General features: G+C 43.4%; 1 protein-coding gene across 1 annotated transcript in view; it reads left to right on the plus strand.

Moving 5' to 3' along the window:
- Positions 1–26,396, plus strand: part of si:ch211-26b3.4 (connector enhancer of kinase suppressor of ras 2) — a 63,933-nt gene that overhangs the window by 24,990 nt on the left and 12,547 nt on the right. The window contains exons 6-10 of the mRNA XM_056600897.1: positions 13,355–13,474; positions 13,896–13,955; positions 14,245–14,313; positions 19,094–19,240; positions 26,138–26,234. Coding sequence (XP_056456872.1) covers positions 13,355–13,474; positions 13,896–13,955; positions 14,245–14,313; positions 19,094–19,240; positions 26,138–26,234 — 493 coding nt within the window. The remainder of the gene's footprint in view (positions 1–13,354; positions 13,475–13,895; positions 13,956–14,244; positions 14,314–19,093; positions 19,241–26,137; positions 26,235–26,396) is intronic.

Genomic DNA, 26,396 nt, shown 5'->3' on the forward strand with positions numbered 1-26,396 from the left:
TCTCAACTAATGTAATAATAATTTGTCAAACTTGATTTGTTAGTGTGTTTTTAGAAATAGAATTGTCTAACAAAAAACCTATATATTCATTTGTATCAATAACAATTATAAACAAATACAATATAAGGGTCTAGACCTTTGAAATAGTTCAATCCCCAAATTAGCCTTAATTTACCATTTTACAATGTACTCCAGTCCCCAATCTATTTTTAAAGAAATGTATTTGAATTGTTGATTTGCATCACAGAAAATGGTCCACACTTGTACTGTATGGAATGACAGGGGTCCACTGTTGGCTGATACATAATGACAGAAGTTCTCTCTTAGATAGCATAGAGTGACGTTCACACTCCATCATGGATGAGTAAAAAAATAAATAAGCAAAATGGATCGTTCTTAAGAGGTAATAACAATCTAAATAAAACATGACATATATATGTATATACATAGTGTTATTTTGCAATTAAAGTTGCCCCAACAATGTTGTCATGAACACAAATATCTAAACTTAATAAGGTTTTTATTTTTTTACAACTACAAACTTGTGTGCTTAGTCTACGGTTAAAGGAATGCATTTTATCTGTTGATTTGCATAACATAACTTTTTCTAATGACCGGGGTCCACTGTTGGCTATGACAAAATGACACAAGTCCCTTCTTAGATAGCATGGAGCGACATTCACACTCCTGCCTTTATGAAAAGAGGAAATAACTATATATATATACATATATATATATATATATATATATATATATATAATATATAATGTAAGGGAAAGATAGTAATCTCAACTAATGTAATAATAATTTGTCAAACTTGATTTGTTAGTGTTTTTAGGAACAGAATAGTCTAACAAAAACCTATCTATTCATTTGTATCAATAAAAATGATAAACAAATACAATTAAAATACAATATAAGGGTCTAGACCTCTGAAATTGTTCGATCCCCAGCTCAACATGTACTAGTTGAGCTGAGTCCAAAGACACCAAGCATGACACTCTAGCAAATGGTAACATGTATTTTACATGGTACATCTATGGTCTAGGACATGATCTCGGTGTAGCAAGAGGGCGAGCACGATCTCATTGGACTCAGCTTAACGTGTAGATGCTAAATAACATGTAATTTGTCAGAAATCTCCATCGGGAAGCAAATCTATAGCGGGTCATTATTGATAAAGGCCTCCAAAATCGACAGCTAATTACCCCGAAACATATTCAAATATGATCATGTGTGGCACTGTTGCAATCGCCTCAAAACGTAGATGTCAAAGCACACCTTGTTTGCCCCGTTACGCCACCGGGAAGATATTTTCATACTTCTAATGGATTGATTCATATTTGAAGGTTCTCGGAGTAATACTTTAAGCGGCTGCAGCAGAAGTGTTGAGACGAAAGATGAAGACATTTAAATATTCCCATTCACATTATGATTCTTCGCACGACCTGCAGGTTGGAGAGACTGAAATAACCCCCACAATGAGTAATAATGTAAAAGCAGCCAAGTCCCACAAATTGCTTGAACTATTTATTTCATTCCATTGTTTCGTTGATATGCATTATTGAAAAGTTTCAAGCATATGGATTTAATGCAATATCCACAAAGTTCAAAATGGTACCATGATATGCGGTCACAGGTACATAGTTATCACCTGACAAACATGTCACGGGTTGAAATCAAAGGCAGTACAAATAGATAAAAATGTAGCTGAAGTTTCAAATGTCTTGTTTATTGTATTAACCAGTTCATTTCTCTTTTGTGAAAGTCACCAAAAGTCCAAAAAAGTTAAACGCAAGGTCATAGGCTAACAGTGGAGCTGTGTTGGGAACCAGCAGCCAAGAGCTTCCATGGAAACTTTCTACCCATGTTAAATAGATTTAGTTGGCAGTTCCTTTTCTGCCCATTCTTTTTTAAACTTGTGGAAGCACTTTGCAGTACTGGGAGACACCATTTCTAACAGCAATGGAGCTAGATTCTAAAAATATCAAAAGATGCCCAAAGCAAATACCTTTAACCTTTCATTGACCACAAATTGAGCAGAAATATTTTGCATACAAATCTTTAAATAGTTTAACCACATTAAGAAAAATACATTCGTTAATTTTTTTTATTAGTGAAGCCACAAGTTTTGCACATTATCCAAACAGAATACCTGAAATGTTGATATTTTAACCCCTTTCGGGTTAAAACAAGAGAAAAGGACAACCTAACAAGAGTGAAAAGTTTGGGTTAGGTGACCTATAGTTCAAAGATGTCCCTGGTCAGGTAGACTAAATAAAAGTGTATTCCCAATTGCTCCAGGACATTCGTGTAATTTACTTGTGAGCTCTCCCTCAAGCCTAGTGAGACATCAGTGTTGAACCACCAACTGAAAGGGGGCATTTGCCATTAGTATGAGTGACAACATTTCATGGCTATTAATTTAGTTCATTATATTTAGCCGATTTGAAGCGACTTTTCTAGCAGGTGAGGCTGTCAAATAACTAAATATGGAGCAACTACAAAAAGTAAATTTGCAGCATGACCAAATTATACAAAAAGTATAGGAACTGTTCTAGCAGATATGTTTTAGAAGTCTCTTTTGATAGGCAGGGAATAATTGTCTTTGTCACCCTGTAGTCATGCCATCAAATCTGTTGGGCAAAGTACCGCTACTGATTAATCCAGTAGACTCACCAGTCAAGTCCCCCTAGTTAGAAAATGGAAGTAACCCAGTTAGTCATGTTAATTATTCTGTTGTTACAAATGAAGACCAATACTTTCCACATATTGCGATCCAAGTTACTGGCTGCAGCCTTGGATTTTATAGTTCTATATGAATAGATTCAATTTACTAAACTTTTAATCATGCTTCAGAAGAATTAACCTTTCTTGGATGGCAGATCTACCACAAGCCTCCATTGCCACAACCTCTAGATGGCTTACGACCTACGGCAACTCCTCGACTACTGCAAGCCAACAAATTGTCTCTTGCACACCAGACACGCATTTTGCTTTATTTTAGGTTTTCAAGCATCTTAAAATACCCAAATCATCGCTCCAATACACAAGTCAGCTAATGGCCTACAAGGAAATGCTGAAGCTAGTGTTAGTGATGGCGATAGAAATGGACAAGCTTGCGTGTACAAATAAGTAACTAGAATTGCAAGGTTCACAGCCCAGTTGCATAAGTGGTTGCAACCGTTGGATTGTAAGCAAGGGTAAAAAAAAAAAAAAAAAACTTCCCACAAACTAGTCAACATGGTCAATTGAAAGCCTGTACAAAACGACCCTGGAATAGTCAAATGCAGCTTTACAGCGGATGAATTAAGCCAAATTGCATAAACATCCAATGGTAAACAGTATACAAATGCAATCAAGGTTGCACTCACACTAGGCCATCTGGCCGTGGCCGTCGCAACTGTGGCCTGGCCACGGTAGGCTCTTGTACATACGCCATCACGTCGCTAGCATCCAAACAATTCTACCAAACCTTAACCAACTAGTGAAAAATGGAACACAACTTTAGCACACACCCAGTGACTAATCACCTTGTCCAGGGGTGTTCCAACGTGGTTTACCAGAGGGCCTTGTGGACTTAAAGTAAGCCACACATTTGACAGACAGCACCGAATGACGTTAAACTAAGCTAATCTACAGGTTACCAGTGCTAGTGCAATTACATGAGCATTTTGCACAATATTTGTACTCCAATGCTACGTAAAGCAGGCTTCTTCAGAAACCCGTAGCCTGCTACATTGAAGGGCAACTAACAAATCCTGACCAAGACCGAAAGATGGCTCTGGAAGCCACTACGGCCCACGCAGCAGATTACTGCATGGACCGTGGTGGCTTCCAGATCAACCCTTCGGTGGACCATTCATACACATGTATTCCGCGGATGTTTTGAAGACACTGGAGTCCCATGGCACTAGATTCCTTTGAAGACTAAGTTGGTATGGGGGGGCCCAAAGGGGGCCCCCCCATAGATCTTGTCAGTCATCTAACACCTGTTAAGAAAAAACACACACACACACATCACAGGATACAAATCAGCAAAGCTAGGTTAACAAACAGCGGTGACATGCATGTCAAGGTGCAAAGAGCAGGGATACTGATGGCTTGTGTCTGAGGAGACAGCCCAAAAACAGCAACATTTAATAAAGGAAAATAACTTTTACTCACTGCGGTGGTCTGTTTCGAAGTGCCATGTTGCTAGCAATATTTGTCTGGGCTGTTCAGTCAAATGCCCACAAAAACAAACACGCAACAACGCATACTTTCAGTTTGTATAAAGTGACAATAGTGATCTGCAATCTAGATCGAAAAGTTTCAACCCTCACTAAACTCAACCTCGATTGACACAGGCCGATGCGAAAAGGAAACCAAACCCATTGAGTTCACCTTTATAAAGGGGTGCTTGACAGGTGATCTCAATTAAGAGCTAATCAGAAAGAACACACTGATCGGCCATGAGTGAGACTATCAAAACGAGGACGAGGATTTAACGGAATTTTTATAATTCAGGGTCATCCGTGGCATACTGGTGAAGGAGTTGGACTGGTAACCGGAAAGTTACCAGTTCGAATCCCGAACCTCCACGGATGAGGTGCCCTTGTATTTGTGTACCCCACGTGTGTGGACCTCTGTGTGTGTATGTGTTCACCGGCTACCCGGATGGGTCAAATGCAGAGAAAGAATTTCCCCCTAAAAAAGGGATGAATAAATGACTTTTCTTATCAAATTTCTTTATTATTGGATAGGGTATGATATCAATGATTTGGGCTTTGAGTAGGCCTATATTTCTTGAATATATTTCTTAAAATGTTTCACCCCTTCGCCTTTTGAATATGAAATCTATAATCTCAGCCTCTCTGATCAGGTTTGGTTTGTTGCATTTTGTTTGGGTATTTCCAACATGGTTAAGATGGTTTGTTGTTCCCAGTATTTGTTTTGTCTGTCTGGGTTAAGTTTCCTCCGTTCTGGCTCGGTCGGTCCTTGTGATTTTGGTACTGGTTTTCTGTCCAAACCATATAATCGCACATTTTCTAATCTTCCATACGCTACACTAATCCCTTTACAGATTTCATGATACTTACTTTATTCTAATAAATAACTTTATCCCTTATCATGTGTGGATCCCGATCTTTGCTCTGACCCGAGCCTCGTCTTAATGCAGCCAAGGAGATGGAAGAGTGTTATGAATAATTATTAGATGATTGTGTTGTACAATGAAAGACAGTAAAGATTCAATATGAATGGCAAAATAAGGATGGGATTTTATTTGAACAATAAAATATGTGTTGGGCAAATTATAGAGAGGCTGAGATTATAGATTTCATATTCAAAAGGCGAAGCGGTGAAACATTTTAAGAAATATATTCAAGAAATATAGGCCTACTCAAAGCCCAAATCATTGATATCATACCCTATCCAATAATAAAGAAATTTGAATTTGATAAGATAAGATAAGTCATTTCTTCATCCCTTTTTTAGGGGGAAATTCTTTTTCTGCATTTGACCCATCCGGGTAGCCGGTGAACACATACACACACAGAGGTCCACACACGTGGGGTACACAAATACAAGCGCACCTCATCCGTGGAGGTTCTGGAATCGAACTGGTAACTTTCCGGTTACCAGTCCAACTCCTTCACCAGTATGCCACGGATGACCCAGAATGATAAAAATTCTGTTAAATCCTCGTCCTCGTTTTGATAGTCTCACTCATGGCCGATCAGTGTGTTCTTTCTGATTAGCTCTTAATTGAGATCACCTGTCAAGCACCCCTTTATAAAGGTGAACTCAATGGGTTTGGTTTCCTTTTCGTATCGGCCTGTGTCAATCGAGGTTGAGTTTAGTGAGGGTTGAAACTTTTCGATCTAGATTGCAGATCACTATTGTCACTTTATACAAACTGAAAGTATGCGTTGTTGCGTGTTTGTTTTTGTGGGCATTTGACTGAACAGCCCAGACAAATATTGCTAGCAACATGGCACTTCGAAACAGACCACCGCAGTGAGTAAAAGTTATTTTCCTTTATTAAATGTTGCTGTTTTTGGGCTGTCTCCTCAGACACAAGCCATCAGTATCCCTGCTCTTTGCACCTTGACATGCATGTCACCGCTGTTTGTTAACCTAGCTTTGCTGATTTGTATCTTGTGATGTGTGTGTGTTTTTTCTTAACAGGTGTTAGATGACTGACAAGATCTATGGGGGGGCCCCCTTTGGGCCCCCCCATACCAACTTAGTCTTCAAAGGAATCTAGTGCCATGGGACTCCAGTGTCTTCAAAACATCCGCGGAATACATGTGTATGAATGGTCCACCGAAGGGTTGATCTGGAAGCCACCACGGTCCATGCAGTAATCTGCTGCGTGGGCCGTAGTGGCTTCCAGAGCCATCTTTCGGTCTTGGTCAGGATTTGTTAGTTGCCCTTCAATGTAGCAGGCTACGGGTTTCTGAAGAAGCCTGCTTTACGTAGCATTGGAGTACAAATATTGTGCAAAATGCTCATGTAATTGCACTAGCACTGGTAACCTGTAGATTAGCTTAGTTTAACGTCATTCGGTGCTGTCTGTCAAATGTGTGGCTTACTTTAAGTCCACAAGGCCCTCTGGTAAACCACGTTGGAACACCCCTGGACAAGGTGATTAGTCACTGGGTGTGTGCTAAAGTTGTGTTCCATTTTTCACTAGTTGGTTAAGGTTTGGTAGAATTGTTTGGATGCTAGCGACGTGATGGCGTATGTACAAGAGCCTACCGTGGCCAGGCCACAGTTGCGACGGCCACGGCCAGATGGCCTAGTGTGAGTGCAACCTTGATTGCATTTGTATACTGTTTACCATTGGATGTTTATGCAATTTGGCTTAATTCATCCGCTGTAAAGCTGCATTTGACTATTCCAGGGTCGTTTTGTACAGGCTTTCAATTGACCATGTTGACTAGTTTGTGGGAAGTTTTTTTTTTTTTTTTTTACCCTTGCTTACAATCCAACGGTTGCAACCACTTATGCAACTGGGCTGTGAACCTTGCAATTCTAGTTACTTATTTGTACACGCAAGCTTGTCCATTTCTATCGCCATCACTAACACTAGCTTCAGCATTTCCTTGTAGGCCATTAGCTGACTTGTGTATTGGAGCGATGATTTGGGTATTTTAAGATGCTTGAAAACCTAAAATAAAGCAAAATGCGTGTCTGGTGTGCAAGAGACAATTTGTTGGCTTGCAGTAGTCGAGGAGTTGCCGTAGGTCGTAAGCCATCTAGAGGTTGTGGCAATGGAGGCTTGTGGTAGATCTGCCATCCAAGAAAGGTTAATTCTTCTGAAGCATGATTAAAAGTTTAGTAAATTGAATCTATTCATATAGAACTATAAAATCCAAGGCTGCAGCCAGTAACTTGGATCGCAATATGTGGAAAGTATTGGTCTTCATTTGTAACAACAGAATAATTAACATGACTAACTGGGTTACTTCCATTTTCTAACTAGGGGGACTTGACTGGTGAGTCTACTGGATTAATCAGTAGCGGTACTTTGCCCAACAGATTTGATGGCATGACTACAGGGTGACAAAGACAATTATTCCCTGCCTATCAAAAGAGACTTCTAAAACATATCTGCTAGAACAGTTCCTATACTTTTTGTATAATTTGGTCATGCTGCAAATTTACTTTTTGTAGTTGCTCCATATTTAGTTATTTGACAGCCTCACCTGCTAGAAAAGTCGCTTCAAATCGGCTAAATATAATGAACTAAATTAATAGCCATGAAATGTTGTCACTCATACTAATGGCAAATGCCCCCTTTCAGTTGGTGGTTCAACACTGATGTCTCACTAGGCTTGAGGGAGAGCTCACAAGTAAATTACACGAATGTCCTGGAGCAATTGGGAATACACTTTTATTTAGTCTACCTGACCAGGGACATCTTTGAACTATAGGTCACCTAACCCAAACTTTTCACTCTTGTTAGGTTGTCCTTTTCTCTTGTTTTAACCCGAAAGGGGTTAAAATATCAACATTTCAGGTATTCTGTTTGGATAATGTGCAAAACTTGTGGCTTCACTAATAAAAAAAATTAACGAATGTATTTTTCTTAATGTGGTTAAACTATTTAAAGATTTGTATGCAAAATATTTCTGCTCAATTTGTGGTCAATGAAAATAATTTTTTTTAATTTGATAAAACACAACTATGGGTTAAAGGTATTTGCTTTGGGCATCTTTTGATATTTTTAGAATCTAGCTCCATTGACGTTAGAAATGGTGTCTCCCAGTACTGCAAAGTGCTTCCACAAGTTTAAAAAATGGGCAGAAAAGGAACTGCCAACTAAATCTATTTAACATGGGTAGAAAGTTTCCATGGAAGCTCTTGGCTGCTGGTTCCCAACACAGCTCCACTGTTAGCCTGTGACCTTGCGTTTAACTTTTTTGGACTTTTGGTGACTTTCACAAAAGAGAAATGAACTGGTTAATACAAGACATTTGAAACTTCAGCTACATTTTTATCTATTTGTACTGCCTTTGATTTCAACCCGTGACATGTTTGTCAGGTGATAACTATGTACCTGTGACCGCATATCATGGTACCATTTTGAACTTTGTGGATATTGCATTAAATCCATATGCTTGAAACTTTTCAATAATGCATATCAACGAAACAATGGAATGAAATAAATAGTTCAAGCAATTTGTGGGACTTGGCTGCTTTTACATTATTACTCATTGTGGGGGTTATTTCAGTCTCTCCAACCTGCAGGTCGTGCGAAGAATCATAATGTGAATGGGAATATTTAAATGTCTTCATCTTTCGTCTCAACACTTCTGCTGCAGCCGCTTAAAGTATTACTCCGAGAACCTTCAAATATGAATCAATCCATTAGAAGTATGAAAATATCTTCCCGGTGGCGTAACGGGGCAAACAAGGTGTGCTTTGACATCTACGTTTTGAGGCGATTGCAACAGTGCCACACATGATCATATTTGAATATGTTTCGGGGTAGTAATTAGCTGTCGATTTTGGAGGCCTTTATCAATATTGACCAGCTATAGATTTGCTTCCCGATGGAGATTTCTGACAAATTTCATGTTATTTAGCATCTACACGTTAAGCTGAGTCCAATGAGATCAAGCTCGCCCTTGCTACACCGAGATCATGTCCTAGACCATAGGTGTACCATGTAAAATACATGTTACCATTTGCTAGTGTCATGCTTGGTGTCTTTGGACTCAGCTCAACGTGTAGATGCTAAATAGTCATTTATCACAAATTTCTATCGGGAAGCAAATCAATAGCTGCTCATTATTGATTAAGGCCTCCAATTTCGACAGCTAATTACTACCATTAAACATGTTCGAATATGCTCATGTGTGGCACCGTTGCATGTAGACCTTGCGTGTGTGTGCGTGTGTGTGTGTGTGTCTTCCTGCATGAGTGTGTCAGAAGATTGTGTGTGACCACAGTGTGAAGCAGCCAGTGAGAAGAGAGAGTCTGACCGGGGCTGACAGTCGGTATGGGAGCCTTTCCTGCTCCCTACCAAGGTCAGCCGGGGAAACCCGGCCCAGGCTCGTGACTGTCTCAGACGCAGGGAGATGAGGCAAATCTGTCAAATGTCTGAACGTCTGGAATATCCACGGCTAATCTGTAAACGCGTAAACCGATTGGCCGTACACAATCTAAAGAAGATTGGGAATGGATGTGAGTTCCTCACGTATTCTGACGCATCAGAGACGCCTTGGCTTAGTGCAGACTAGACCGATTCAAATATTAATATGGATAACACACATGAATGAATGCAAATGGATATGCATGAGTGGATAAACACACATTGCAGAAAAACACACACAGAGACAAACAGACACACACACACACACACACACACGCATAAACACAAAACAAAAAAATTATAGAAAAAGCTGGGTGCCTGATTTATGGAGTCTACGCATGACGTTAATTATGGGAGATTCATGTGAATAGGGAGGCAGCATGAAAAGGGAGAGAGAGAGGGAGAAAGAGGGAGAGAGAAAGATAGAGAGAGAAACACACACACACGCACACCCACCCACACACACACACACACACACACACACACACACACAGACACACACAGACACACACAGACACACACACACACACAGGAAAGGTACTCTCTCACAATGATACACACACATACACACACATACAAATAAATAATGCAAAAGCAAACACGCACACACTCATACACACACACTCATACACACACACACACGCACACGCACACACACACACACAAATTTGAATGTTTGAAGACAATGTCGTGACATCCACCCCAGCACTGACGTACAGATAATTTGGGCCGTGTCTGTCAGCTGTAACTGATGCTGCGGTGGCTGTAACGTGTGTCAGCTTATACTCAATAATGCAAAGATCACTACTGCTCTCCTCCTTCTAGTCTACAGCCTGCAGCAATCAGATGGAAAGGAATAGTGTGTGTGTGTGTGTGTGTGTGTGTGTGTGTGTGTGTGTGTGTGTGTGTGTGTGTGTGTGTGTGTGTGTGTGTGTGTGTGTGTGTGTGTGTGTGAATGGTTGTGTGAGGGAGGGAACAAGGAAGGGAGAGAGAGAATGAGAGATGGATTGAGGCAGCGTAACAGAGCAATGGATGGAAAAAAAACACACGGCATGTGTGTGTTTGATGAGGCATGAAGTGTGTAGCCGTGGTCATGGTGTGTGTGTGTGTGTGTGTGTGTGTGTGTGTGTGTGTGTGTGTGTGTGTGTGTGTGTGTGTGTGTGTGTGTGTGTGTGTGTGTGTGTGTGTGTGTGTGTGTGTGTGTGTGTGTGTGTGTGTGCGTGCGCGCATGCATATTTATGTGCGTGCATGCATAAGGATGAGAGAAATTACATAAGACTGTCCTAGTTGTGTTTTTCCGTTCCTCATTTTACTCCTTATATTCTCTCTGTCTCTCTCACTCTCTCTCTCTCTCTCTCTCTCTCTCTCTCTCTCTCTCTCTCTCTCTCTCTCTCTCTCTCTGTGTTTCTCTCTGTCTCTCTCTCTTCTCTCTCTTCTCTCTCTCTCTCTCTCTCTCTCTCTCTCTCTCTCTCTCTCTCACTCTCACTCTCACTCTCTCACACTCGCTTGCTCCAATCTCTATTGAATGTTTGTGTCGTTTTATGAATTCATGCATGGGGAAGTGGTAATTTTCCCATTTTAAAACGGGACAATAAATTCTAAGTGAAATCGATGTTTTCATCCAAGGGAGAGAGAGAGAGAGAGAGAGAGAGAGAGAGCGAGAGAGAGAGTGAGAGTGAGTGAGAGATGAAGTGTGTTAGGCCATGGGGCTTAATCCATTCGGCAGTGCACTATGTCTGGCTTACTGTTTGACTGCTCTTAAATCGCACGCCAGCCCACCACATAACATAACAGCCTAATCTGGGTGGTTCAAGTCTCTGTCAGAACGGCCCCATGTATGTCAGTGATGTTGGGATACTACTGCTAGTCGTGTTAATCCCAGGTCCAAAGTATTAGTCTAATGATTGTGTGGGGGCAGAACTCAAAAAGAGCTGCAACATGGTGACAGGCGAAGCGGCCACATCTGGCCGGGCAAATCTACTCCATCGCATTTCCTGGTTTAGCGGACGGAGTACAAAAAGCTACATTCTATCCTATCCTGTCTCCTTCGAGTCTTGGATTGAGGTTAAGAAGTTTTGTTTGATGCCCGGGCCAAAGTGTGTAAATCTTGAGCATCTCAAGGTAAACATTCTGTTGTACAATCTCAGAGTCTGCAACAGGAAATGCACGTGTAAATACAAAGAATAAAGGATAACTTTGGGAATTTCCTACCTGGACCCTATTTGCCCATCATTTTGGGTCCCTGCCTGACTGTAGAGTATTTAGCGTAAGTGCTTCAACACTTTAACCCTGAGTGGTAATAACAGCCCATCAATGTATGTTCTCTGAAAGTGCTTGTTTTTGCCAACTGACGGCCTCAGATTATTTTAAGTGTCCGTCAACATTATGAGATTATGATCCAAACAATAGGATTCAGTCTATTTGTTATTGTGTCTAACCAGCCTCTCACAAGGAAGACTTGCTGGGAGGAAGAGAACGGTGGAAACATAAATCAGTTGGAGAGAGTAGTGCTGGCAAGAGTTAGTGGTGTTGGACTACAGAAAGCGTAGTTTAGTGTTATTTTAAATATTTGGGTGAAAGAGGGTTGAGATTGTAACCCCAACTGGGACATTTTCCTGCAACGACAAAAGTCTTCAGTGGGCGAGATTTCAGAGTGAGACTTCTTCTAGACACCATAACAGATCAAGCGAAAGGTATTGAAAAAGTTGTATTTTCTGTAGGGATCCCTTCAATAATGTTGTCTGAAACATTTTCTTACAATCTGAGATTGTCAGCGGCAAAAAACAGCCCTTCTAGAGGACGTATATTGACGGGGTCTGTTTCCCGCAGGGTCACATTACAGCTCTGAACGGATGCAATGGCTGAAGTGCTCAAACTCACTTCTGGCCCTTTTCACAAATTGTTGTCTGCATCAGTCACTTAGAGCTAAAATGATGGGAAACAGGGTCAAGGTTGAACAAACGTTCAAGATATCCGTTTATACATTCACAAACCTAGTGTTTTTGTTTGTGTGTGTAAAAGAAACTCACTTGATTGGGTGCATTTTTACTGTATTTTATTTATTTTGTTTGTTTTTACATATGGTAAATAATATCTATAATCTGGTATTATGGCCTTGATGGCTGGCCAATATCCATTTTAATCTCGCCATCATAAATCCTCATGCTGCATGTGTCCGAAAGGTCATACGTAGGGCTGTCAAGGCCAGGATTAAACCGGGTATTACGTGTATCAATTTCAAACACATGAAATATGAACTTCAGATGATCACAGATGCTCAATCAACACTGTCAACATTATCAACATTATCAACATCATCATCATGTTCATTTTGTTTTAGTACGTAACAGAGAAAATACATTTTATTACTTTAATACTAGCCTGTGTTTAATGCGCTGCCTGTGTGGGGGACTCCGGGCTACACCCACACGGCCACACGGGGACAGGACCCAGTTGGCGGTGAACAGTGGTGGGATAAGCGATGTGGAACAATCTGATCAAAATGATTTCTGCCTTACTTCCCTCCAGCTAGGTCACATTGACCCGAGCCAGGCCTCATGTCGCTCCATGTTTGCTGTCACTATTTACCATTTAGTTACTTAACAGATACAAAAAAAAAGATAAAGGTTACTGTATTCATCCAAAGTGATTAGGCCTATATTCAGATGCATGTCATTACAAAGCAGGTTTAGGGGGTGAACTACCGACATAGGGGCTAAAACCAAGAACCTTTAGGCCCTGACCTCCTTTCTCCATTCCTCTGTGCAGTGTAAGACCCTGGCTGGGATATGCGACCACATCATCTCATTGTCTTCAGACTCTCTGGTCTCCCAGTCGGCACACCTGGAGGTTGTCCACCTGACGAGCATTATGCCCAGTGAAGGACTGGTAGGCTAACGCACCAACACCCACACAAACACACACATGCACATATACATGTCACGTTGGGAATGGCACAAAGACATAACAGATGTACAAACAAATATGTACGTGCATATGCATACGTATATTCTGTTTTATGTGACATGCACTGAATACTGTGTGTTTGTGTGAGTGTTTGCGTGTGTGTGTTTGTGTGTGTGTGTGTGTGTGTGTTTGTATGTGTGTGCGTGTTTGTTTGTTTGTTTGTATGTGTGTGTGTGTGTGTGTGTGCGTGTGTGTGTATTTGTATGTGGTATGTGTGTGTGTGTGTGTGTGTGTGTGTGTGTGTGTGTGTGTGTGTGTGTGTGTGTGTGTGTGTGTGTGTGTGTGTGTGTGTGTGTGTGTGTGTGTGCGCGTGTTCTTGTGTGTGTTTGTATTTGTATATCAGGGAATGTACATCAAATCCACATACGATGGACTCCACGTCATCACCGGAACTACAGAAAACGTACGTACAGACATCACCCCGACGTTCATCCCCCATCCCTCCAATGACTAAGTATGTCCAGAGATAGAACCCTTTAATCCTTCACTTACTATGATGACTATTGAAATAGTATCGCCACAGATAAGATCACATAACTGTATTAATCCCCGGGAAAGGGGAGACATTAAGGCGTGACAGCGGCAAACAGAAGAGTGTAAATCAAACAATAGATCACTTATCTCTATCTATATATACCTCTGTCTTTAGCACACGTATTCACCACCTCCCCGTCTCCCCTGTGTCCCTGCAGTCCCCTGCAGACCTGTGTAAGAAGATTCACGCAGGAGATGAGGTCATCCAGGTCAACCACCAGACTGTGGTGAGTCACCATCCTCTGCTATAGCTGCTCGCTAACTGGATAAGGATAGCTCCCCCACATCAGCTACATGTGCTATTCGGTCCAAACGATGCTGGCCAGCTTTGTTTGTGGTTGTTGGCGTGATCCGTTTGACTGTTTGTTTGTTTTTCTTCATTGATTGTCAAGGTTGTGGCTAACTGGTATTAATTCTGCTACGGTCGCTCCTTGGTACGAAAAATTAGCTGGCTAAACCGTTGGGAATATGTGAGCAGCGACTAACTGTAACTAACTGTGACTGTTACTGCTATATGAATATGCTCAAAGGACCCAATTTTGTTTAAATCTTTCCAAAGTCTTTGCTTATAGTCGAGTGTAACCCCTTGACCTGACCTCTGATTTGATTGGTGCGGGCAAGGGGCACCGTCAGACTAGAATAAATGAATACATTAATACCTACCTCTATGCTTAGACAGAATAAGAGTAATAGGCAGCCATCTTATATGGAACAGTGCCTGGTCATAGTGTTTCTTTGTGTGTGTGTGTGTGTGTGTGTGTGTGTGTGTGTGTGTGTGTGTGTGTGTGTGTGTGTGTGTGTGTGTGTGTGTGTGTGTGTGTGTGTGTGTGTGTGTGTGTGTGTGTGTGTGTGTGTGGGGGCTTTTTCCACATGTATTTCCACATGGCCTGTGATAGGTTGGCTCCTGTGAGAGCATTCATGCAGTAGGCAGCAAAGGAGATGATTGGCAGGCGAGAGAGAGATAGCTGAGAGTAACTTTATCCGTCAATCTACTCACTCTCTTTGACTTTTTTTCGTCTTGATCTCTCCCTTCCTCTGTAATTCATCACTCTCTCAATCTCTATCTACCTCTCTCTAATTCCTCTCTCTTGTACCCCTCGGTCTCTCACTCAAACCCTGTCGATCTCTCTCTCCCTCCCTCCTTCTCTCTCTCTGTACCTCTTGGTCTCGCCCATTCTCTTTCTATCCTTAGCTCCCTCTCTCTATCTCCCTCTCTCCCTCTCTACTTCCTCTCTTTATCTCTCTCACACCCTGTCTATCTCTCTCACTCGCTTCCTCCCTCCCATTTGCCCTCTATCTGTACCTCTCTGTCTCACCCTCTCCCTCTCTCTCTCTCACTCGCTCCCTCTCTGTCTCTGCCTCTCTTTCTTTCTCTCTCTCTCACTCCCTCTCCCTCTCCCTCCCTCTCTCTCTCCCTCTCTCTCTCTCTCTCTCTCGCTTCTTCTCTCTCGATCACTCTTTCTCTCTCACTCTCTCCCTCTCTCTCCCCCCCCCTCTCTCTCTCTCTCTCTCTCTCTCTCTCTCTCTCTTCCTCTCTCTCTGTCTCTCTCCCTCTCTCTCTCACTCTCTCTCTCTCTCTCCCTCTCCCTCTCTCTCTCTCTCTCTCCCTCTCTCTCTCTCTCTCTCTCTCTCTCTCTCCCTCCCTCTCTCTCTCTCTCTCTCTCTCTCTCTCTCTCTCTCTCTCTCTCTCTCTCTCTCTCTCTCTCTCTCTCTCTCTCTCCCTCTCTCTCTCTCTCTCTCTCTATCTCCCTCCCTCTCTCTCTCCTCACTCTCACCCCTCATGGTGACAGGTGCACAGGGCAACCCGTCAGGCTCCCGGCATCCATCGAATAATTTCCCCCCAAGCTTCCACTTTCCACTCTGATCACTCGCTCTGGGTGGGGAGAGGATAGAGACTGGGGAGAGAGAGAGGGAGAGAGAGAGAGGGAGAGAGAGAGATGGACAGAGAGAGAGGGAAAGAGAGAGAGGGAGAGAGAGAGGGAGTGAGAGAGATTGACAGAGACTGGAAAGCGAGAGAGACGAGGGATAGAGGATCCAAGAGATGAAAAGGATAAAGAGCGAGTATCTGGAGAAATGTTGATATGATGGAGATGAAAAATGGAAGGAGGGATTCGGTTGGTGCCCGCGGTCAGGGGAGTGGGTGAAGGGAAATCTCAGGTCAATACAGTATACTGTCTGGCTTTTTCTCAACACTGAGTTTCACAAATGCAGCATTATCGAGCATCGCTGATGAAGTCAAGCCAATGTTCGTCTGTGTTGGAGCGAGAACAAGAATTTGTACCAAATTGGCCTGAATATGGAGTGGCTGCTGCCTGCCATCACTGGGCCCGTGCTGTGCCTGTCTGTTTCAACTTCAGAGAGCCTCCATGCTTAGGCATGAGGCGCTACAAAAACACAGTACCACAGATGTACAGTTTTGGAGTGTACAGCTTTGGAGTACAAAAATATGGAGCGTTTTGCTCCTCGGATAACAAATCTGATTGTTTTGGAGAATAAGGCAGTATAATTATGCAGAGGTAACAGCATCTGGCTTACTAATGAAGACCCAGGGGAATGTCCCTAACTCTCTGCCAGGGTTTTTTGACAGTTTTTTAGCTATTTTAGCAGGACCCTGCATGCTCTCCCCTCTACTTTGCTTTACATATTTGCATAGCAGGATTAAACAAAGGCATGGTTAAATTATTTTGTTGTGCTGAATTGTACTGAACACGCTGTTTACTGTACGGCACCACAATGCAGGACCGCAGTAATGAACGCGAGGCTTCAGGGTCTAAACGGGCACCTGTCGATTTTAAAATTGGACTTTGGGGAAGACTTTCCTCACTGACAAGCTTCCGGTGACATTTTAAATCGAGCATTGCAAAACAAAAGCATTCTTACTGAGAAGAGGACAGAGAAAATCCTCACACACACACACACACACACACACACACACACACACACACACACACACACACACACACACACACACACACACACACACACACACACACACACACACAAACACCACACACACACACACACACACACACACACAGACACACACACACACACACACACACACACACACACACAGACACACAGTCGTTTGAGCTTGAATGATTTGTTGGGTTGTTGGTTGACTGGACCAAAGGCAAAAGGAGAAAATAAATGACTGCTGGATGCCCACGCTGCGACATTCTCCTATCTTGAATAATGTCATAACAGAAAACCAAACTGCCACACTTAAGGTGTGTTTGTGTGTGTCTGTACATGTCTGGGTATGTTTGTGCACTGCTTTTGCGGCACATGTATGTAAATGATAGAATTCATTCCATTGCATTACATTACATTCATTCAGCTGACCGAGTTGTCCAACGCAACAATATCTCTCTATATATATACAATGTATGCATTGAACCATCAAGATACATCACATTGCGAGAATCATCCCAGTACATTCAGTTGAATGAAATGAAGTAAAACTGCTTAAAGCTACAGCTATAGGAAGATATATATAGATAATTGTTTTAACTGATATGGAGTCGTTTTACGTATGCAGAACGTGTGCAGATGAATTGTGAATGGCGCTGCATGTGTGCACGTGTGCACGCGTGGCCTCTGCAGCAGCTGAGACCAATGCCACCAATCGATGGTCTGAGCTCTGAACCCTGGAGACTGTTTATCCAGGCCCGCCTGGAAAGACTACCGTCAGCGCTTTAACACGCCACACCTTCCTCCTATTCTCTCTCTCTCTCTCTCTCTCTCTCTCTCTCTCTCTCTCTCTCTCTCTCTCTCTCTCTCTCTCTCTCTTTCTCCCTCTCTCTCTCTGTCTCTTCTTCCCTCCTTCCTCTCTCATTCGGGTTGTTCTCTGTAAATCTCTTGTGCGGTGCTTCCTCATTAGAAACCCGGACAATCTAAAAGCCGATTCATCCTGTGCATCAGAAAGACAGTGTTTGCAGACCAATTGGCCCCTGTGGGACTCCGTACTTTGTGGTTGTTTGTTATTGTTGTGCAGATGCTTGGGAGAAAGTGCTGTGGTGGTGATAAAGTGTTGAGGAGGGGATCTTGTATGCAGCTCTAGAACCCTCACAAATATCAGGGGCCTCTTGTACGATGGACGTCAGGCAACGCTAGGTTAATATAATATTTCAAGAGAAATGTTGAAGAAAACATTAAAGTACAAGAAGGTATGAATGTATGTAATCAGATGGTGTACATAGTTTCACAAGACTGTATCTGACCATGGACTGCAAGCCCACTAACATAGACGAACATTATTCTAAACGCCCATTTTCAGTGTCCACAGTGACGACGTAATTGTGCAAGCAATCACATGACCACATGGCTAACTGAACCTCAGTACAGTTCAGTTGATTGACACTCATATCCATCTATTGTCACGGTACACTGGGAACAAGGTTTAGGTTGACTCATTCAATCCATCTTGATGTTCCTTGTGACGGAGTACCCATGACGCATTTCAGTGCCAGGCGTGGACAAGCTGTTTAACTACATGCTGAGGTGAGATTGTTTTTGCTTTGAGTGTGTGTTTGCTTTTCAAGATACTCAACCGCAAATAGATATAGGAACTGCTGTTATGGACTTTGGCAAGGTATTCTAATAGTTAGGGCCTTTATCTCCCAGCTGAAAGGATCTAGGTTGGAACTGCAAGAGCCACAGTCTACATGTTGGTATCTTTGAGCAAACCTCCTAACCTTTAACATAGAACAAGTATTTAAAACGGTTCCACGTCGCTTTTGATAAAAGCTTCCCCTAAATGACAAAATTGTTAGCACAGTAATGGTCCTTGTTGTGATACAACTGTCGGTTTGTGTAATTGCTGATTTGGAGAACGTGTTCGGGGCGAGATGCTGTATGTGTGTGACATTGTCAATGGAAATCTTATGCTCGTGTGTGTGTGTGTGTGTGTGTGTGTGTGTGTGTGTGTGTGTGTGTGTGTGTGTGTGTGTGTGTGTGTGTGTGTGTGTGTGTGTGTGTGTGTGTGTGTGTGTGTTTGTTCTCCAGGTGGGCTGGCAGCTGAAGAACCTGGTCAACGCTCTGAGAGAGGACCCGTGTGGGGTCATCCTCACCCTGAAGAAGAGGCCCCAGAACACGTTGAGCTCCACGCCGGCCCTGCTAAGGAATGTGCGGTGGAAACCCCTTGGCCTGCAGGTAAACCCTCCCACCCCCCTACCGCTTAGATCCTCCCCCTCCTAACACAGGAAGAGACATCATAAATAAAATAAATAACAAGCTAGCGAGGTTTGGGTGCTCTGACCTGAATCGTTCATTGTTTCTCTCCGGGTATTTTATGCTAGAAGTGGGAAACCGCCCAAGGGTCTAAGACCTGTACAGCGTTTTGCACGAGGTGCCCAATTTGAGTCTTTGATCTGTTCTCGTACACTGCCTAACGGGATGTCGTTTAGGTTCAGGATGGAGGGGAAGGGGTGGGATTTTGCTTTACATGAGGCAGTTTTTGCAGTCGATGCGGATATCTGCAGTGTCAGCATCGGCTACATCTCCGCTCAGCCTTCCGCTTGCTCTCCACAGCTCTTCTTTCTGCGCTACAAATAGACCTCCTTCAGACCTCCTGAAATGGGAATCTGTCTCGGGCGAATGTGACAGCTGGCATTACATTTCTGAATGATACTGTGTGGTGCACCAAGAAGCGGTTCATCCAAACTCAGTTCCCCAAATGATCACATTTCTGTCTGCGTTGTTGAACAAATCTGGACTTAATGCTGCCAAACTCAGCTCATTGGACGATTCGTGGGAACATTGCATTTGATAACTTATTCCTCTGTTATTGTACTTAAGGATGGACCATACATATAACCTCACAACTAAAATACTCCCAAACAGCCTTCCTGGCCAAAACCCAAATGGCTAATGAGTACTATTAGTAGGAGTAAGTGGTGTAAAAATCTGAATGCATTGCAATTAGTTTTTTGGCTATTGAGTGCAGGGATAGACAATGCGATCACAAATTAGAATATACTTTCATATTGAGTAGTTCAGCAGACGATTTCATAAAGAAAAGGTGAAAAGTCCAAATTGTAAACCCCAAACAGTGCTGCAAGACCAAGGGTAAAAAGTGCGTTGGGAGTTAAGTAGGAATTTCAAAGACAAGTATAGTAGGATTATAGTTTTGATCGTACACGTCATGGTACATATCAACGATTGCCAGAGTTTAGGTGAGATAGTGAAGTGGGTCAGAAGGCCCCAGTGACGCAGTCTCCCCCCTGGGGATTCTCCCCCACACTCATATTCATATTCACCCAGCTCCACGGCCTGCATGACTTAACCATCCACCCCAAAGGGCACCTGCTTGCTCCCTATTAATGTAACGTTGGATTTAAAATAGGTTAGTGGGGAGAAAAAACGATGGGTCTAGTAGATGAAGTCAACGGTTTGTACCTCCTTAGAAATAAACTTCAATCGGTTTGCAATCTGCAAACTTTACTTCAACACCCTTTGGTATGGCCGAGCGAACCAAGACTAAACAGGCATGATGAAAACAATAATGAAACCAAGCAAGCTGTATGTACCCTCCATGGCAGGGGACATGGAGGTGTGGGGGTGTGTGTGTGTGTGTGTGTGTGTGTGTGTGTGTGTGTGTGTGTGTGTGTGTGTGTGTGTGTGTGTGTGTGTGTGTGTGTGTGTGGGGGGCGGGGGGCGGGGGGCGGCCACTCGACCAGGGCTCTTTGTAGGGATGCGTCTCGCTTGTCAACCCGCTTGTTCCACGGCGGCTATTTATATCCCAGTGCATTAGGCTAATTCATCTACATGTTACATGCATGCTTTGATCTCAGCTCAGCGCTTTGGTGCTCGGGCTTTGGCTTCTTTGGCTCTCTTTGTTTCTTGCCCTATTGTTCTTATGCTGGCTATTCCCTTCTCTCTCTTCTGCTTTCTCTCTGTTTCATTATTGATCTCTCTCTCTCGCTGGCTCTCTATCTCTCTCTCCCTCTCTCTCCCTCTCCCTCTCTCTCTGTATCTCTCTCTCTCTCTCTCTCTCTCTCTCTCTCTCTCTCTCTCTCTCTCTCTCTCTCTCTCTCTCTCTCTCTCTCCCTCTCTCTCTGTATCTCTCTCTCTCTCTCTCTCTCTCTCTCTCTCTCTCTCTCTCTCTCTCTCTCTCTCTCTCTCTCTCTCTCTCTCTCTTTATGGGTCTTGCTTTCTTCCAAGGCAATTATTACTGTGTATTGTATGTGTGTGTGTGGGATTTGTGATATGAGCATATTGTAAGTGCTAATATGAAACAAGGCCATTAGTTGTCGTTAATCAATAGCTTATTCGCAGCCTGTTGGTAACTCTGACGTAGCCTGGATGTAGCATCTAGGTGGTCTGTGTGCATAGTCTGTATGTAGCCCAAAATAGGCCATAGCCTGAATGTAGGATGGACATAGCCTGTTTGTAGCCTGTACGTAGCCATTATGTAGGATCATTAGTAACAAGATAAAGTACATTTTCTGACGGAATCGCATCATGTCAAATCTTCATTCTCAGTGCCATCAGAACAGCAGTACAGAGAGTGTTTTAGCGTCACTGCCCCGGACGAAAGATCACCCCATGAGCACACAGATCAGAGGGAAAAGGGAATGTTTTAGCCTTGTTCTTTCTCTCTCTCTCACAGAAAGATTGGAGTCCTTAATTATTCAAAGGCCGCTACAGGAAGCTCCACACTATCTCTGCAACAAGAGACGCTACTCAGCAGATATATTGAACATAATTCAGTGCATCCAAAATATCTCCCGGAAAACAAAGTGTAATATAACACTGTGTTCCTATGAACCAGGAGTTCTTCAGCGTCTCATGACGGGACCCAAAAGACCAGATAACAAAAGGGTCACCAATTCCAGAGTGTGTCGACCCACCTCTCAACTTGATCATGACCCATTTTTAATTATTCTGTCCCATTCTCCTCACCTTTCAAAACGGTCCTAATGCACATTAAAACCCATTAGAGCAAAAATAAATGTCTGTACAAGCAATTTAGTAGCTAGTAGCATGTGTGGGAGTGTCTTCGTGTCTGAATGTCTGCCTGTCGACAGAATCTGTGTGAGTTTGTGTATTTGTGTGTACTGCTTTTTTGTCTAATATGGTTGCTCACAGACACATCTATCACTAGTATTTGCGCTTTTTCCATGCTTGTCCATCTGTATGTATCAACACAAGTATGTGTGTGTGTGTGTGTGTGTGTGGGTGGGTGCATCTCTATAGGACTGGAAGATCTCTCTCTGTTATCATTACTACAGCTCCCTTGTGAAGCAAAATAACTAGGTCACTTTGCCCTGTGTGCTCGGTTTGGACACATTTATCTTGCATACACAAACACACAGGAAAACACACAAGCACAAACACAAAGACATACACATACACACATTCAGGGACAGACGCAAGGGCAATGTGTCTACACACACATTCATGCACAGGCATGCACTCGCAAATTTGTGCAAACATGTGCAATCACACACGCATGGATGCACACATGCACACATGCACAAATCTAAGCCTGGATTTTGAGGCTCCATTTTACGGCTGTGAAGTTTAGCCCAAATGTGGCAGGCGTTCAGCAAGATTACATCCAAATCCACAAAGGAAACAATTTATCTGCGCAAATCATCCTGCGATTCCCGTTCCAAATCCTTCCATGGCTACTTCTCTGAGTCCTCGCTCCTTCTGTCCATCCCTCTATCTGTCTCTCTGTCTCTGTTTTCTCCATCTGTGACTCTCACTCTCTCTATCTACCTCAGTCTGTAGCCGTTTTTTCTTCCCCGTCTCATCACTCTCTCTCTCTCTCTCTTTGTTCGCCTGGCTGTGTCAGATCCATGCGTGAATATATTCCTCAGTGTTTTTCAATGCCGGAGACAGTGGGAGAGAAAGAGCTAGTGGTACAGAGAGGCAGATATGGAGAGAAAGAGACAGGGATGGACATGAAGAGAAGTTGGAGAGACGGTGAAGCTGCTGTGCTGTACCGTGCGCAGTCATGTGCACGTGTGATGTTGTCCTTACGATCAAAGCCCTGTACTGTGTACTTCATGTACTGTATGTGCTATACGACAATATGTACTTTATGTTCTATTGGCTATGCACTGTGTACTGTGTTCTAACCACCATCCATGCGAGGTGTTCTATGTACTGTACACTATTTACTGTGTACTATATACTATGTTCTATGTACTATGTACTATGTACTTTATGCTGTGTACGGTGTACAGTGTACAGTGTATTATGTACTGTGTAGTCTGTACTATATTCAGTGTGTTACTTACTATGCACTGTGTTCTATGTACTGTGTACCATGTACTGTGTACTGTATACTAAGCACTATGTATTACTATGTACCACGTAGGTTGGACTGTGTTCTGAATACTACGAAATATATATAGTACTGTGTACTCTGTACTATGTACTATGTTCTGTGTACTGTGTACTATGTACTTCGTACTGTGTACTATGTACTATGTACTGTTAAGTGTGTACTTTAGCTTATGAAGCGATTGTGAAGCGCCTTTGAGCACTGGGAAAAGCGCTACATAGATGTGATTTATTATTATTATTATTATTAGTACTGTGTTCTGCACACTATACATATTAATCAATGCTGAAGGGCACCTCCAACATGACATGTTCTAAAGTTGCCCCGCTGACAATGTTGTTCTGTTCATACGTGCTCAGAACTAGGTGCGGCCGATTATGAATTCTCCTTCACGGTTGAGGGGGTAGAGGCGGGGACCATAAGGTACACTACACGTTATCGCTGAAGTCGTTGTTGGAGAGCTGAGAATCACATAGTCTGTATAGCAGTATGATAAGCATCTAACAGCATAAAAGAACACTGTGTTCCTATAAACCAGGGGCTTCTTCAGCTTCTCATGTCGGGACCCAGAAGACTCAGGGACAAGGAAAAGGTCACCAATCCCTGAGTGCTCCGAGTGTTCTGTGTGTGTCAGGCCACGACCCACCTTTCAACTGGATCCTGACCCATTTTAAACTATTCTGTCCCTTACTCCTCAACCCTTTGCACGTACGGCCAAACAATTTATTTGCTGGTTGCGTGTGTGTGTGTGTGTGTGTGTGTGTGTGTGTGTGTGTCGGTGTGTGTCGGTGTGTGCCCGTGTGTATGTTCGAGGCAGGTGGTGGGGTCAGCGTAGCCTCTGTATGATGGGGTATTTTAAAATGGACCCAACAGAGAGATGTTTGAAGTGCTCTAAACCACGAATCCTCCAGAAACCTTTCTCTCTCTCTCTCTCTCTCTCTCTCTCTCTCTCTCTCTCTCTCTCTCTCTCTCTCTCTCCCTCTCTCTCTGTCTCTCTGTCCCTCTCTCTCTCTCTCCCCCCCTCTCCTTCACTCTCCCTGCCCCCTTCCCTTGTTCATGCGGGCAACAGTGGGTTGTAATCACTAAATTACTATTTTCCCTCTCTGCTCCATTCACCACAGCACAGCCCTTCCCCCTCATTCCTTCCATCTATCGCTCTCTCTTTCTTCATCCTGTGTTGTAATTTCTTTGGCTTTCCTTTTTCTCTGTGCAGCCCTCCCCCTCTCCTTCTCCCCCTCCCTCCTTTCTCTTTTTTATTATTTATTGTGGAACTGCCTCACTGTAGGCTGCAGTCATGTCAGAGCACAAGGAGACCAAGGAAGGGGAGACGGAGAGAGAGAGAGGGGAGAGAAAAGGGAGACATAAGGGGTGATGGGGGAGTGTGATGGGGAAGGGGTAAATGGATGGCATTTGCAGGGAGATGATGGATATATGGATAAAAAAAGAAAATGATACAGAGGAGAAAGAAGGTATTCAGTGAAGGGTTCGAGAAAGAACACAAGAGATGAGAAAGAGATGAGAATGCTTGTTTGGCTGAAGAATGGTGATGGAGATGACGAGTAAGGGGGTTTGGGGGGGGGGGGGGGGGTGGTGATGGAGATGACGAGGAGGGTTGGGGAGGGGCGGGGGGAGTTGATGAAATAAATGGCCTCTTTCTCTGATACGTCTCTGATGAAATGATGAAACAACACAGAGGTTCCATAATGAGTAGGCTGGCTGCCCGGCCCGCCAGCAACTGCACTCTGAGAGAGAGAGAGAGAGAGAGAGAGAGAGAGAGAGAGAGAGAGAGAGAGAGAGAGAGAGAGAGAGAGAGAGAGAGAGAGAGAGAGAGAGAGAGAGAGAGAGAGAGAGAGAGAGAGAGAGAGAGAGAGAGTGTGTCGGTGCATGTGCAATCAAGTGTACAGTTACCATACTCAGAATCGATTTGCATTCAAAGAAAAATATGCACTAGACTATTAACCGTTTTTGGGCACTTTGAATCCACTTACAGGTCATTGAAAAGCAGGTAGGGGGGGGGTTTGGATCCGTAGCAAGCAGTCTCTGGACGTAAGGGATCGAACCCGGTCCCTTTCAGCCGGGAGTCACACACCCATATAGCCAACACTTTCATTTCAATCATTCTTGCCTACTGTTCGAAACACAAATAAATCGGAAAACCAACATTCTACCTCGAACGGAAATGATTCTTAACGTTATTTGTCGTTGTTCGTGTATGTTATGGAGGGGATACTCAGTGGTAGGCTACCACTGAGATCCCCAGCCCCCCCCCCCCCCCCCCCCCCCAGGGCGGTGGTCCCTATATCTCCCGAGGACTCCTCAACAGCCTCGCTCTCTCGTACAGAGGGTAAAGGAGCGAAACAGAGAGCGGAGGTTGTCATGGGAACAGATGTGGACAGCAACTGTGTCAGTGGTGGAGGGATGCACATGGAGTGGATACACACACACACACACATACAAACACGCAAGCACACACACACACAAACACATTAGTGCTCTGGAAATGCTGCAAGTTTTAAAGAAAGTTGTCAAATTTTTCGCGATCAAAGGTATTGTTCATGACTCTGTCTTCTTTTAGTTTAGAAATTGCTTAAGGAAAATTATATATATATATATATAATATATTTCCATCTCTCTCTCTCTCTCTCTCTCTCTCTCTCTCTCTGTCTCTGTCTCTGTCTCTCCCTCTCTCTCTCTCTCTCTCTCTCTCTCTCTCTCTCTCTCTCTCTCTCTCCCTCTCTCTCTCCCTCTCTCAGCCCATGCCCACCAGTCCCACCAGTACATCTCCTACTCCTGTGGGGACGTTGGGCATGTCTAAGATGGACGCCCCCAGTATGCAGGACGTCTTCATCCTCTCCCCCATCTCCGGACTGTACAGCACCAGGTTAGACACAGCCCCAAACACACACACACACACACACACACACACACACACACACACACACACACACACACACACAGGAAAAGGATTAGTTTGACGCCGGTGTTGAAGATGGCGGTGATTAAACCAATGGC

This window comes from Gadus chalcogrammus, chromosome 10 (assembly GCF_026213295.1).
Source record: "Gadus chalcogrammus isolate NIFS_2021 chromosome 10, NIFS_Gcha_1.0, whole genome shotgun sequence".
Lineage (NCBI taxonomy): Eukaryota > Metazoa > Chordata > Actinopteri > Gadiformes > Gadidae > Gadus > Gadus chalcogrammus.